Source organism: Rhinolophus hipposideros, assembly GCF_964194185.1.
Source record: "Rhinolophus hipposideros genome assembly, chromosome: 5".
NCBI lineage: Eukaryota > Metazoa > Chordata > Mammalia > Chiroptera > Rhinolophidae > Rhinolophus > Rhinolophus hipposideros.
This window is the reverse complement of record NC_138051.1, coordinates 62,649,887-62,666,071: the sequence shown is the minus strand read 5'-3', so window position 1 is coordinate 62,666,071 and position 16,185 is coordinate 62,649,887. Positions and strand designations below refer to the sequence as shown.

Below are 16,185 nucleotides of genomic sequence, written 5' to 3'. Positions count from 1 at the left end.
GAAGCCTTCTCCCTTGTCTTCCATGATACCATTATCCTGGTTCTCTTTTTCCTTTCACTCTCCCTTTTGTAGTTTTACCTCCTTCACCTGCTAACCAAATGTAGACATTCTTCATAGTTCTATCTAAAGCCATTTTATTCTGTATGCTTCCTAAGCAATCTTTCCCATTCTCTTGGTTTTACACATCACTTCTATAGTGGTAACACAAGTCTACCATATATAGACTTGGATGATGACATATCCAATTCTGTATTTCTTGTCTTAAATTTTAAGCTACCTGTTAGATATGTTACAGATACTTCACACTTATTATGAGCAACAATAAAAGAAAAAGAATTTACTTAGAGTTCCTTGTTACAATTAATGGAACCACTAGCCTCCTACTCAGCCACACTCAAATTTTATGAATTGTCTCTGATTCATTCCATGTTCCCATCTCCATTCAGTCATGCTGATACAACCCTGTCCTCTCACATTTCCATTTCTGAATGGAATAGCTTTTCCTGCCTGGGTTCAGACTATCTTTTGCTTAAACTTTTTCAATAGTCACCAGCCTCTCAATCTTCTAATTTATCCACGAGCTACTACTACCCGGTTTACTAACCTCCTGAAACATGGATCAGATCATATTATCCTTCACTACCTATAAAATAAATCAAGTCCAACTTTCTTAGTCAGTCAAGGTTCTATAACATTCTCACTTCAAGTTACATTTTCCCAACACCCAATATTTCAACCATGTCAGACTACTTCTATTCTCTAAATTAAGCCAGGTTCTTTCCTGCCTCTGCTTCAGTTCATGTGGTTCTATCAGCCTGGAATATCTTTTTCCCCAGTCCCAATGCCCCAACTATGGAAATTCTTTTCATCTTTATGGCCCATGTAAATGCTCTCTCCTTTGTAAAGCCCTCAGAGTTGGAATTATTCCTTTTTCTACTCTCACATTATAGCACACTTTGCCTGTCTTATGTACTTATTTTATTCTGCCTCCCACACAGATTGTAAATGGAAATTCTTAAGTGTAGAAGCTCTGCCTTATTCATCTTTATATCTTTCACAGAACCTAGTATATTATTTCACACAACATAGTAGCTTAATAAATCCTTGATTAGTGTATAGAAACACAATTAAATTTTCTTCCTTCTCTTTATACTTTTTCTCTTCTCATTCTTCATTTTCTATTAGATTTAAAGATAATGAAGTTGCTCCTGAAATAATAGATTGTGTAGATTGTGTAGAATAAGTAGTGATTGGCATATAGTTAACAAATAATGTAGGTACTATCTAGACAAAGCTCATAGAAAAAAGACATACCATATTTTGTCACGTATAATGCACTTCCGTGTATAATGCACACCCATGTTTTTGGCCCAAACTTTCAGGGGAAAAAATCTTTTGTTTTAATATTTTAATTGAAAATTTTATTTGTTTACATTTAGGTACTTGTTTTTTGTATTATAAAGGAATTTTAGCATTTCTTTTTTAACATATTATGGTACAAGAAATTTTATGTACCAGTAACAAATTTATGATATTTACGCATCACAGAAGGCCAAGAACTCATCGTCGTCGCAAGTTAGTCATAAGTTCAACAAAACCAATTATCGTATTCCAGAGTATTATTTTGCATACGGATACCATTATTGATTTCTGTTGTTACACTTTTAACTCATAAGCATAAATAAAAGAGTTAAAAACATGCATATAGATGCCGAATTAGTACTACTTATGTATAATGCACATCCTTATTTTTCCCTCACAAATTTGGGCAAAAAAGTGCACAATATACATGGCAAAATACAGTATATTTGGAGATAATTTTATTATTTGTATTTTATCATATATTACACCCAAATTCTGTTGAAAGACACTTAGCCATTTTTAAAATTTTGGATGACTGTATTATTTTAGGTTGAGAACTTCTTCTGCATGGGATCCCCATTAGCAGTTTTTTTGGCATTGCGTGGCATTCGCCCAGGAAATAGTGGAAGTCAAGACCACATATTGCCCCGAGAGATTTGTAACCGGTTACTAAATATTTTTCATCCAACAGATCCAGTGGTGAGTTGCAAATATAGACATTTTTCTCTCAATATTAAATTGTTCCTAAAAGAGTCTGTAAGAAATATTGCAAGGTAGAACTGAATTAATAAGAAAGATTTCATTTATCTGATTATATTTGCATAGGTTCATATTTTTAAAACATTTGTGTTTTGATTGATGTAGAGCTCAGGAAATAAAATACCTTAGAGATGACCTATTTATATTGTTCTTGTAGTTGAAGAGCATAATGTGAAAAATATTATCTCTCAACAATTAATACAAAGGACAAGAAGGAGTGTTCTGGACTTGCACACCCTAACCAGTTCTAATACCAATAACCTAGCAATCATAAATTTTAAAAATCCCACTTTTGTCTCTAAAACATTCTACAATATTGAAATGTGTTTAGTAAATCATCTTAGAAATGAAAATATTTAAATATTATGTATTAAACATGAAAAAGTAGAAGAGTCTATTTTAGCCTGATAGAATTATAAAATTTTGGATTTTACATTTTCTATTATTTTTGTATTGTAATGTTTTTTTTAATGTAAACACTCCAAGGATCTGGCATCCAGATAAACAGCTTACTGCATCATTTTTTAGATGAGAAAAAGTCTCCCTTAAATCCATTTGGGGACAAGGCTAGATATAACTAAATTTAAAAAAAAAAAAACAATTAAGTAGCATTCAGTCTCTGAAAAGCAGCTGTATATAATTGTGTAAAATATTTTAAAAGAGTGTTAGCTAGTACCAAGTAAATATAATATTAACTAAACACTAGGATTTTAGAAATTTTCCCATATGTTAAAGAATCAGAACAACTGTATTTAATAAATAAATTTCACTGAGCTGGAATCTAATACTCTATTTAAATACAGATGCACAATCTTGGCCAACTCACTTCTGAGACTGTTTCTTATCTGTGTGATAATCTTATCTGCAGATGATAATATTTTACCTCAGGGTTATTAGAATTAACTAAAATATACTTGTATGTGAAAATATCCAGCTAGATATTAAGTATCACATTAATATACATTGAACTCATTTTCTTATAACTTGAAAGTGAACTTGAGTTCATAGGTGAACTTCGAGCTTTTAGTGTCCTTTGTATAATCTTAAACTTTGTTACATTATAAAGGAGGGTTCCAAACTCATTTTACTATTATAAATTATTTTTATTCATTTTATAGTTTTTCTGTGACTTTTTTTAAAGTAATGCATTTTTAATAGTTTTTGTCAGAACTATGCTAGGCAGTTTTTACATCTATTATCTGTTCTTTCCACCATCCTTTTGAGGTAGGAAATGTTATCTTCTTTCTACAGCTCAGGAAACTGAGGCTCTGAGACCTTGTGACTTGATAAGTGTCACACAGTTAATAAGTGACAGAGGCCAGAATATGAACTTGGAATTCTGAGCCAACAAGTCCATTGCCATTTCTGTTATATCATCTCCACTTCACATTAGACAAATACCAGTACCTAATTTCTTTGTTACTATATTAATCTGTTTGAAAATAGAGTTTACTAAGAGCTCCTAAGAAATTAAAAATTGACTTTATTTACTGTGTTCCAGTTTACTCTCAATTGCTTCAGCTTTGTGAGACTAATATAAATCTGTTCAATATCAGGAAATAATAAAAATGAATCCATTTTTCTGGAAAACTAATTAATGGGCACTATTAGACTAAAGTATTAAGAGTGAACAAATAGGAATACATGTTAGAATTATCAGGTTTTTAAAAATTCCCTAAGGTCTACTGAGCATGCAATAGAATAAGAATAAAAGAGTTTACTAAAATCTGAGCAGTGTGCCTTAATGTTGTATTTTTAATTTTTCTAAATCAAGGCTTATAGATTAGAACCATTAATACTGAAACACTACAGCAACATTTCACCTGTCCAGATCCACTGGTATAATACTTCCAATCCTCTACCTTATGAGCATATGAAGCCAAGCTTTCTCCACCCAGCAAAAGAACCTACCTCAGTTTCAGAGAATGAAGGCATTTCAACAATACCAAGTCCTGTGACCTCGCCAGTCTTGTCCCGCCGGCACTATGGAGAATCTATAACAAACATAGGCAAAGCAAGCATATTAGGTAATTTCTCTTCAGTATTCCTTATTAATGAATATAAATACTTTTTATACTGGCATTAAATTTTGGGTACTTTTAAATACACTATGTATTATAAAACCTCCAGTAGTTAAATTCCCCATGTTTAGAATCAACTGTCCTGTCACGGTTCATATTTGAGGGCCAAAAAGCCCTGAAGTTCTCTAATTTGATCAGGTCCTGTTGTTTTAGAATATGAGATAGCTGGATGCACAAAAAAGGGTCTGGGAATCAAGTCCCTTATTTTAATCTTGGCCCTACCACTTACTATGAGCTCTTGGGCAAGTCACATAGTTTTTAATGCTCTGCTGCCTCATCTGTGAAATGAGTGGGGGTACTTGAGTTCTAAGGGCGTCTCTGCCAACCAGTTCTCTGAGTCATGTCTTAAAAGTCTCTCAATACTGTTTCCTTCCTGAGGGCAACAGGATATTTAATTTTTCTCTGAAATGATCTTGAGTACCAGCCACAGTGTTTGGTGTAGCACTGAAGCTGTTATGTGCCACTTACTATTGGCCATTGCATTTGGTTGCAAGGTGCCTTAATATAAAATGCCACAAGATGGCACTATAAATAGGCTTTATCTGCTGGACTTACTGATGTTACTTCATCATACTCACAGATTCTTTACTGATAGCTTTTTATAACATATCCACTTAACTTCAGTATTGAGCATGCCAATAATAAATATATGTCCATGTCAATGGCATGATTCTTTTATTAATAAGTTTTTAATCTTACCAAATACTTTAATAAGCAATGATCACTTGACTAAAATAGAATCTTTATTCCTTTGTTTGTAAGCTATATTCCTAGAGTTTGTGCAACTCTTATTCTGTTCAACTCCATTTTTATTTAGAAGCCTGCAGTATAAATTGTAATTTTTTTACTTTCCCACCCTGGAAAAACATGACTAGGGCATGATCCCTCTGCCAATTGGCTGTAATTATGGGTGGTGCTCCTTAGCTTGGTATGTGGTGTAATTCAGCAGAATAACTGCCCTGTTTTGTGAAATGCAGGAGCTGCTAGCATTGGAAAGGGACTTGGAGGAATGTTGTTCTCAAGATTTGGACGTTCATCTACATCGCAACCATCTGAGACATCAAAAGACTCAATAGAAGATGAAAAGAAGCCAGTTGCCTCACCTCCTACTACCACCGTGGCAACACAGACCTTTCCACATAGCACTTCTGGCTTTCTTGATTCTGCATGTTAGTTCATACTGTTCTTTCCTTAAGTTTACTATATCTTTTTAAACCTTGATAAGGGCACAGAGGATTAATATTAACACTAGTGGTCGGCTCTAAAATCTAACGCTTACATTAGCTTTGAAAGAAAAAGTGCTTTTCCGCTGCTTACATTTTTAAGACTAATCGCAGGTAAATGCAGTTTCACTCTGTGCATTGGTGAATTAATAGTTAAGGACATTAATAATCAGGGCCTGTGGCACAAGCGTCTTAAACATCAAGCCTAAAACAAATCTCTTTGTGGTAAGCACCCCCTGATTTTTACAAAATAGATTTTTAAAATATGGTCTTCTCAGCCTCAAAAATTATACCAAAACTATACTGTATCTATTCTTAAACTTTTAAAAGATTGCTATGCCAAAGCCATCCTACTGCTAATCTCACTGTTCCCTTCATGCAACCTAATTATAAAACTTCCAAAGCTTCAATCAGAATTGGATCTACTCTATGGCTTCCACGTCTATCCCACTACCTAGTATAAAGTAGGTACTCAAGAAATGAGTGAATGAATAGATAGTTGTGCTGGACTTGGCATGAGAATGGAGCTTTATTTAATTTTTTTTCAGTGGAATTATAAGTTTTAAAATCTTGCATTGTTGTAAAACACTAATACACTTACTCAGTGTATATATTTACTTCCAAGGGTCTAAAGTGGACCCTTACTTTTAAGTGTCCAGTAAAATAAGAATAATAAGTCAAGTCCTATTTTTCCATTGACTTATATAAGGAAATATAGGTTCTGAAACTAGCTACTTCCTTTCTGTTACCATAAGAAGAGGAAAACTTTCTTTTTCTAAAAATTTTTAAACATTTCATTTGAGATCCTTACAGCCTTGTTTTCTTAATATGGCTGCTACTTTAAATTTTAAAATGACCAGTATTCATTGCCATCCATAAAACTTATTTAAAGAGGAAATTCAGGTGTGACAGTCCTAGAGGCTCGATCTTTCTCCACAGTCAACCCCACTCCAGGATGAATTATCCTGGACATTCCTGAGTTGGACATTTCCTGTTGGGGCCAGTGGCATTTTTTAAACTTAATCTTATGTGTGTCAGACTCTGAGTACTGAAAATTTTATAATTGCAAGCCTTTTGAATACTGCCTAGAAAATGCATTTTAGACTTTGACATTTGTACAAATTTCATATTTAGCTTTTTAATAAGAGTTCCTATACTATTGCTAACTTAAGCTCTCACTTCGACTTAGAATTGTGATTGTGAAAATACAAAATTCTGTTGTAGCATGCAGATGTTGAAAGAAAACTAAAATTCTGAGGAAAATTATTTCAGAGAATTTTGTAAGATGGTAGGTAAAAAGTCACAATTCCTTGTAATGTTAACACACAACAAAGATGCTGGTAAATAGGATAATTCAAAAAATGAGCAGGGTAGAATTTGAGCCCCAGAGAAAGGATAATGAAAACGTATAGTGAAAACCTATAGGATCTGAGGGAGGAAAACTATTTTTTAGTTTTTTTACTATTTAACATAGTAATTTCAAAATGATCATAGAGAAGTCTCCTATTTCCTCTTTCAGGTCAACAGTGAGTAGAGGTGCTTAGCTGTAGCGCATCATTATGTTTTGAGAACAAAATACATTTTCTGTCATTCTTGCATATAAATTCTTTGTTGATTCTAATGGTAAGTTCCTTGGCAACTATAGACTTGATTAAATATGAGCTAATCGTGGGTCTTAGTTACATATATCCAGTGCTAATTACAGATGTAGCTATTAAAATTGGATGCCTACTACCACCGTAGAATTCTGCCTTTTAAATCGGATCATCAAGATTAGCCTTACTAACTCTTGGACTAGCTTCAATAATATCCTCTTCTGTGTAATCCTGATTTAGACAGATTTCTTAAGTCTTAATCGCTATTTTGGCTGTCTCTTGCAAATCATGAAACTTTTCCTTAAATCTTCTTTCTAGAATTTGGTCATTGCGAATAGGTAATTCTGGCTTTCTTCCTTTCTTCTTTCCGCTCACCTTGGTTGCCTCAGTTCTTCTCCATCACCTTTATTTGGAAGCTACCAACTGATTCCCTCGCGTTTTAAGAGTAAGATGGACACAGACTTTGAATTCATGATCAATCAGGGTTTCTCTCTTTGAAGAGGAAGTGTTGTCAGTTGAAACCACTTTATTGTCATCAAGTTAAAGCATCTTATGTAGCTATTGTTCATTCTTTTAAAAAGTCTGAATTTATTGACAGTGGTTTTACTGTTTCATTTCTTGTGCTCGTGTTTATAGCATATTATGAAAAGACCAGTTTCTTTTAGCAGTGTTTTGCCTCTAGGTTCGAACTTAAATGAACTATAAATTTGGGGGATATCTGAATGTTAATAGATTATGACATTTTAAAATTAATTATGCTTACATTTTCCATGAAGAATTCTTCACAAAAACCAAAATGTGTATTCTTTATGTATGCTAAGTTTAATCAGCTTATTTAGGAGCATTGCTCTAACTTATGGCCACTTCATTGAAGGCCATTTGTAACTATCATCCACCACTTTACAGCATCTTGTGTTTTTTTTTCACAGATTTCAGACTTCAGGAATCGTTCTTTAATCTCCCACAACTTCTTTTTCCGGAAAATGTAATGCAGAATAAAGATAATGCCCTCGGTATGGTATATGTCAGGAATAGCATTCAGAATACTATGAAAATGATCTACTTAGAGTTCTTCTGCTCACTGAAAAATTGGATCAATTCTTCTATGAGATCAGCTTATAGACTACTTTATATGTATTTTCTTCCTGTATTTTCTAATCTTAAATGGTAGTGGTCCTGAAATCTGACTTGATTAGCACCTAATATGCTAAAATATATAATACTTCTATACCCTCCTACAAAGAAGGAACCTTTTAGAGGGGAGGAAAGCATAAGATGTTTTCTTTCTTCTCTATTGTCTTAAAGGCTTCAAAGAGGTTCACTACTATTTTCATGTAATACCCTAGATATATAAAAGGGTTTCATAGTATAAAGAATTTAATCATTCCAAGTTATTTCAGATATCAGTAATACAGTTAGGGCTGTAGGTATGCCATAGCTGATACCTGGTTTCAATACAAATATTTAATGTTCTTTAGATGGGTAGGTTCACTTAAAGAAAAATATTAGTATTATTGGATGCAAGAGATACTTTCAATCTCTTAATTTTCAGCAAAGTCTAAATACTAAGGATTAATCCTAGCACTTTGAAATTATTTTTATCAATTAACTTTTCATTCTTTTTTTCCACAACTCCTCTCTTTTTTCTTTTTTAAAAAATATATTGGACTTGTGTCTTTAACAAAAAATGTTACAGGTTTTTCTTTGGATTTTTAAATTCAAATTAATTTTACAATTTCTGTATTTAATTACCAATTTTCACACATTTTTTTTCTATTTTCAAAATCACTCTTATTTGCTACTAGTTCCAAAGCCATGTTTTAGTATAACAACCTGATGTTTTTTCTCTGCCAACAGTTTGTATTGATCAAACTCAGTGAGTTCCCCTCAAGAAATGATCTTATAAAAGTGCTTACTCTGGTATCTGCTCTTGTAATATTTACTTCCAAAAGAAATACTTTTATTTGTGATTTTTGCATATTTAGTTGGAGAAAGGAAAATTAATTCACTCACACATCTGTCCTGCATTCAAGCAGCTTATTATCCACTTTCTTAAAGCCATTCCAACTACCTAAGCAGTTAGACCACTAATCATCACTACAAACTGATTCAGATGCTAATATGTATATAGCTTCTATTTTCTCTCCCCCTGTCTTTATTCATTCAACAATTAGTTATTAAATGTTTACCATAAGCCAAGATACCAAGGCGTAGTCGCTAGGAAAGATTCCAAGATGAAAAATACTTCATTGCTACCCATAAAGATGTTAAATGCTGGTGTGGAAATTAAGCATTTTCTAGAGGGCATATATTCTAGTAGGGAAGGTAGATAACTACAAAAATAATTACGTAGTAGAATGTGATCAGCTACACAATGGAGGTACAGGTAAAGGACTGTCAGTTCTAAGGAGTAAAAATGCTTTCACCTGGAGAAATCGTAAAATGCTTCACAGAAGTTCTATTTGGACATGCAGAGATGAAAAGACATTGCAGGGAGAAGAAACAGTATAAGCAAAGCACAGAGGTAGAAGCATAGAGTGTAGGAACCAGAAGTTCGTTTTCTTAAGAAGTGCCAAGGATGAATGCGAGGGAATAGTTTTGGATATGACTGGAAAAGTTTCTTAAACCAGATTGTAGAGGGGCCAACAAATCTGGCCATCTCCTGGAGCCTTTGTAGTCAAGATTTATACATAGAGTCTATATTTACCCACATAGCCCATCTGTTATCAAATTTAGGTATTTGTGTTGGGAAATTTTTTTGGTAGAAATGACAACTGATGATAAAATTCTTTTTAGAATTTTTGTTTTTCTCAAATAAAGGGTAGTTGGGGAATATTCTTAAATATATTTGGAACTATGATAATTCACAAAATGTAAATATTCCTTGAAAGTCAAATACCTAACCACAAGAAATGTATAGTCGCTCTGAGGCAGCACGAAAAGAAGAATCATAATTTGCCAACAAGTACTCTGAGCATAATCTTTATTATTATAAATGAATCTTTCACCAGTCATTTGGAAACACAGAGTTTCCAAACAGAGTTTCCTTTGCTAGTACTTTTAAGTATCTTTCTTGGTGTCTACTTGGAGCCAAATATCATGTGATTATGACCATAATTATTACTTCAAATAAGACAACTTTTAAGATTCATTAAGTTTTTGAAAATTTCTCTCTAGAGAAGCTAAGATGCTTCCATTAAATAGTAGTAACCAGTCCAGTTAAGACACATTATAATACTAAAATCCTTTCTATTCATGTTATTTTTTAAATACCATTTCCATGTTGACAAGCCTTGTATACAAAAGAATTCTCTGATGAAAGCACAGTACCGATGACACTTTACCTTCACACTATGTAGATTGCAGACATTTGCTTTAAGGAACAGGGAGGGAAATATGCCTGTTTGCACGACTCCCAGAAAAGAAAATAATCCATGTTTTAACACAGTATAAACAAACTGCTGATGATTTTTAAAAGCCAACACTTCTTTCTCATTTTTACTTTAGCTGTTCAGCAATCTCATTCCTTGTGCACAGATGAATTATAGCACTTAGGTATGCAAGAGAGAGAAAGGACAAAGTGATGATTTTATGTTTTCCTTTGACCTAACTCAATGAGAAAAACTGGAAAAAAAAACTTTATGTGGTAATTGTAAGAAATTAGGTCCATGGGAACTCCAGGTAGATTTGGGCCCACTTTGGCCAAGACCACATTTCACAATACTTAGAATGGTGCTGTCATGTAGAACCTCACTCCCTTGGGAATTCTTTGATCTACATAAACGGGAGAGAGAAGATGAGACATAGGACCATCTGGTTCTGTCCTTCCACCAGCAAAATCAACCCAAATGTGAGATTAAGTGCATTGGCAGACAAACTGGGGTAAACCTTTTAAGGAAGCGAGAGACTGAGTTTCGTCAGGTACAAGCTGGCTACCTAATTCCCATTTTGATGGGGATAAACTACAAATAAATAGAAAGGAATAAGGGGGGGCCCAATCTACTTAACACTATTAAAGTCCCTATATGTAATAAAAATAAGGGCATAAAATATAGGACAAAAATTAAATTTAGCATTTGAGTGTCTAGTATCTGAAAGGCAATATTGCACAACAGTAATAGCATATTAAGAATAAATTTCAGGTACATAAAATCAAAGCAGAGCCAAATGACGCTTGTTACAACAGGAAAACTCTGACTTTAAAACAACAGTTCAACTTAAGACTGTTGGACTAACAAGATATTCTATGGTGCCATTTGAAAGTGAGTTCTTAGAAATTCTAACTTGGTGGTCTTTACCAATAGCAATGCATATGTTTCCCATCTCTTCTGGATTTCTTCTTGTTTCCCGTTTTCTTTATAACTAACTTCACCTTGCCTCTTCTTCATCATGTTTGAGAATTCCGGTTTCCTCTTTTTTTCATCTTCCTGTTTGTTGTGCAAGAATGTACCTACAAATCTAACAGAAATGTCCCATGGAATACAAAAGATAAAAGATTAGGACATTACTATTCTCAGTTCCACACATGGATTTAAGCTATTTCTGACTTACTATGAATTAGCTTATTGTAATTCAAATAAGAAAAATAGCCTTAAAAAAAACTTTATAAAAAGCCTATGTCAATATATCTTACAAGGGTTTTAATGACCTAATTGGAATTTACGCTGCTAAAGTATAAACCTTATCTGAAAATGTACAGATAGATCCACGGCCACTTCTTGTCAGAAAAGCACAATTGAATAGAAAAATAACAACTGTAGATGCATTTTTAAGTCACCAAATGATACTGTCACAAAATAGCTGATTAAAATAAGTATTAGCTAAATATTTATATGAAATTATTCTCTAGACCAATAAGGTTTCTCACATTTGATTTAACAAATTCCCAGTGTAAAGCAAAACCCAACTTTTTTTCCAACCTCCTCCTTAATTGTCAGTTTTTACTTTTCACATTCTCTGGCATTCTGGACATAGAACAGACTTAGCAGACTTTGAGTGTCTGAGTGGTAGTGATTTGGGTGTGTTTGTTTTTGAAATAGACCCTTCAAAATACTGTGTGGCTCCCTGACAATTTTAAAGGAGTTCCTGAAGATCAAAATGCCATTTTTCTAAGTGTTTTATCTCTAAGGATTTATTAAATGAATTCGATTGAAATTTTTTAGTAGCCTTGATTTGTTGAAGTGATTTTTCTCTAACAGGTATTGCAAGGTGTGCATTTTAGAAAAGATTAATTGACTGAATTATTTGAGGATAGCACTGATATAAATGAAGTCCTTCCTCCCAAGTAGCACCACTCTTCCTTCCAGTTTAACTTTCCACGCCACACAGTGGATTCTTCTATTGAACAAACATTTAAGGACCATGTGTCTGTTCCAGGCACACATTAGGCTCTGCTGACTGGACAGAGACTAGGCTGCCTTTGACAGTTTCAACCAAGTGGGGAAGAAAACACTGTAGAAAGGTGTAAAAAGGCATCTTTTAACAGTCACCACAGAGCCGGTTGATACATAGGGCCTCATCATTGGAAGGAGCCTTTAGTGACCTGTTGCACTCCCACTGGCATCACTGCACGTAAGCACAGCCCATAATTCTGCAAGAGGGCTGCTTCCCTTATTTTACAGATTATGCACAATGATTAAATGGGAAAGCCAGGATTTGAGCCTAGTTTCTTCACCCCAAATATACTCTAGGATACCAAGTAAATTTTTTTGTTGTTGTTTTTATTTTCTTCTGTTATTATTCCATATTGACCTGGGCACAAAGGAAAGGACTCAACAAATAGAAGCCTGAGGTACTAAGCCTCGAATGTTTTTTCTCATACAATTAGAGTAGAAAGTCACTTTAAATATATACATATGTACATATATTTAGTAGAATCACTTGTATTAGCTAAATTTTTATCTTCAACTCTAGTAAGTCTATATAGAACCTATCTTACTGTGATGTTTATTCATCTGATTTCTTTTCTTTTTAGTGGAATTGGATCACAGAATTGATTTTGAACTCAGAGAAGGCCTTGTGGAGAGCCGCTATTGGTCAGCTGTCACGTCACATACTGCCTATTGGTCGTCTTTGGATGTTGCCCTCTTTCTTTTAACCTTCATGTACAAACATGAGCACGAAAATAATGCAAAACCCAACTTAGATGCAATCTGAACTCTTGAAGGACATTAATGGCCCAAAACTTGTTTTTTTTCTGTTAAAATACGATGTGTGTCAAGATATGGAGATTTCAGGTTTAAGTATGTTTCAATTTTGTTTCGGGCAAAAAATATTTGCATTTAAAAGCACTTTATTTTATTTAAAAAACAAAGCATTTTTTCACTCCAGAAGAAGTTATTTACAGTTTTCATCATTTTAATTATGAGTGAAGAACCCCCATGCAGAGAATCAAGCAAGACCTGAACGTAAGGAAGGTTTGGGTAAACTGCAAGGTTACAAATCACAATCTAATTTCTCCCAAATATAAAGGCTGAATCTAATGTATTAACCAAAATATGTTATAAATCTAAATGGTCAAAGTCTAGTGTATTCTATGTAAAGATCATGAAGTATCATTGTTTTAGATTTCTATGAAAGCTTCCATTTCCACAATTCATTTGAAAGAAGAGTATAACATATTTAAAGTGTTTTGAATTTGTTGAGAAAACCAGTGCTAAAAAAGAAACAATATTTGAACTACTGTATTTATAATTTATTACCTCTGACTAATTGCTTTATTTCAGTGTATGAAACATTATTTTTTGTTAATGTTTCCTTTGAACAATTTAAGAACCACATTTTTTTTCTATGGTGTTAAGACCTTGTTTTCTCAGAACTTCATCTTTGTACTCTTCAGATGAATATGTAAACACTGTGGCATACTTTTGAGTATTTTTTTCATTAAAAACTGGTAGTTTCACACAAATAATACTAGTTCAATTATTTTGAAAAAGTATGAACTTTTTTATTATGTCTCATGTACCTCACTCAGCTTAAGTTTTCTAAACTTAACACAGAGTACTCCATAATAGGTATAATTATTAACTTTATTGGAAAATTTAATAAATCTTTGGAGTAGGGAGCTTGACAACTGTTTTAAGTATATAAACATCCATGTGCCAAATATTGTATGTAAAGGGATGGAGTGCCACTAACAAAAAAAATTTTTTTTTCAAGTGTTTACAAAAACATAATTGAGACATAAGACACAACAGATAAGGATTCCAACACATTGGGAGAGTTTTCCTCAGCTGTAATTATTTCCACAGTGCTTTTCATCTGAGGAGCTCAAAGTGCTTTAAGATTCGATAATCTATGTAATAGCTCCTTGAGGTAAGTAAATGAGTGTTATTGTCATGTTACATGTTAATACACTAAGGCACCAAAACATTTAAAGTGCCTTGAATTAGCTTACAGAGCAAATCACAAGAGCTCAGATTGAAGCCAGACCATATTCTTTTCTATGCTGTTCAGTGACTAATAATTCACATGTTACCTCTTAGTAGTTTACAAACAATAATAACAAGTTGCAGTTCATAATTTGCAGAAATGACTGTGAAGCCAATATTTTACCCTATTTGTCTTATACATTCTTGTGTTCTCACACATAAAGGAGGAGTTACTTAGAGGGATCAGAAGCCATCTCTGCCATAACCACCCTCACTTCTGAGTGGCTTCCATTTGATTCCACTTAAGGTGCTGTCTTTGCTTATCTTACAAGGATTTTTCTTAGCTTCCCAGTAATAGTCATCTAACTGGGTGTAAAGTTGGTCGGTTGCATATCTCACCTCCTCCTTTCTTTATAAGATAATGGGGATCTGTGGCTTACTTGCAGGTTTTATTCAGCACCATCAGTCCTCTTGTCTATTTCGGCCTTTCGTTGGATTTGTTCAACATAAAGTACTTCTTTTTAGTGTTTAAAAGATCCCAAGGTTCCACAACCAAGTATGTGACTCACTAAGAAACCCTTGCTATAAAAAGTTTTTGATGACATCTTAGCAAAGCTGAAGCAATCTCTTGAATTTAGAGATTCCTGTGAACTCAGGTCATTTTCATACCCTGTTTATTTCGTAGGTCTAATTTAGTTCTCAGGAAAATTAAACTCGTATGACTGTATTATTAAAGGTACTTGAGCTTATTTTGCTGTGGGTGGTGTGACTCTCAAACGCCTAAGAGCTTTAGGGAATTCATTCTTCGCCACTAGAATGTGAAGAGCTCTTTTTCCCTGAGAAGAGTGAAAGTCTATCAAAACTTTAATAGTGAATAAAATTATATCCCCATAACTATAGGAGTATATCTGCTTCCCTTTTTCCATACTGAGAAAACAAAATCAAAGTTAGCCACATGGAGTTTATTTGAATTCTTGAAAAGAGCAACACTCAGAACCCCCTTTTCAAAATGCGATCTTCTGGATTACTGGACAGGTGTGTTGTTTTCAGTTCATTACTTCATCAATAGATGGTGATTTTGATTTCACAGCCCTTGTTTCCATGTCTCTGCATGTTATCATAGAATGTACTTGTATATACTCAAGTGATATACAGAGTATGTGAAATTCTGGTTTGATTTAGAAGCTAAGTCAGTTACTGAGTAACATTTTGGAACTTTATTCCAGCAAGTACTAAATTAGCAAAAAAGTTCTGTTTTTGATACCATTAAAATTTTATTCTCTATTTTGTGTACATGCTATGATGATTCTTCTGAGTACTGGTCAGATCATTCAGTTTTAATCCAATTAGGTTCCTGAGAATAATTTAAACTTAGAATAATAACTGTTTTGGATTACATTTTGCTTTAGTTTTACTTTAAAATTAGCCTTTGCTAAAAGCCTTTTGTTAGTTCATAACTTTATTTTCAACAGTAATTATGCTTATGTTATAATCCAATGTTACTGTATTTTAGAATAGGAGGATGTAGCAATCAAACACCGGAGAAAGGACTAAAATTTGACTATAATCTGTGTATGTTGGATAGTTGACTTCTGTGGTTATTCTCAAGTTGTCTCTTACCCATATTTTGCTCTTATCCCAGGGCCTAAGCCTCGGCCAGGAATGGGATGGTAACTATTTGAATTTGAAATACATGCATTAAATATTTTTGTGGTTAGGAATGGGCAAATACATATAGTTCCCTAACATTTTATAATTTACCTACATAAAAGCTTTTGCTGTACCTGCAAAGAGC

General features: G+C 33.5%; 1 protein-coding gene across 9 annotated transcripts in view; it reads left to right on the top strand.

Annotated features, from left to right (window-relative positions):
* The window catches only part of DDHD1 (DDHD domain containing 1), a 68,932-nt gene extending 53,258 nt beyond the window's left edge, over positions 1-15,674 (top strand). For 4 of the 9 annotated variants that reach the window (XM_081047633.1, XM_081047629.1, XM_081047627.1 and 1 more), the window contains 5 exons: positions 1,912-2,061; positions 3,896-4,148; positions 5,180-5,371; positions 7,950-8,033; positions 12,995-15,674. In XM_081047633.1, coding sequence (XP_080903759.1) covers positions 1,912-2,061; positions 3,896-4,148; positions 5,180-5,371; positions 7,950-8,033; positions 12,995-13,176 — 861 coding nt within the window. In that variant the 3' untranslated portion in view covers positions 13,177-15,674. Of the gene's footprint in view, positions 1-1,911; positions 2,062-3,895; positions 4,149-5,179; positions 5,372-7,409; positions 7,466-7,949; positions 8,034-12,994 lie in introns of all 9 variants that reach the window. The other 5 variants (XM_081047628.1, XM_081047632.1, XM_081047631.1 and 2 more) reach the window with 2 other exon arrangements.
* The last annotated feature ends 511 nt before the right edge of the window (positions 15,675-16,185 follow it).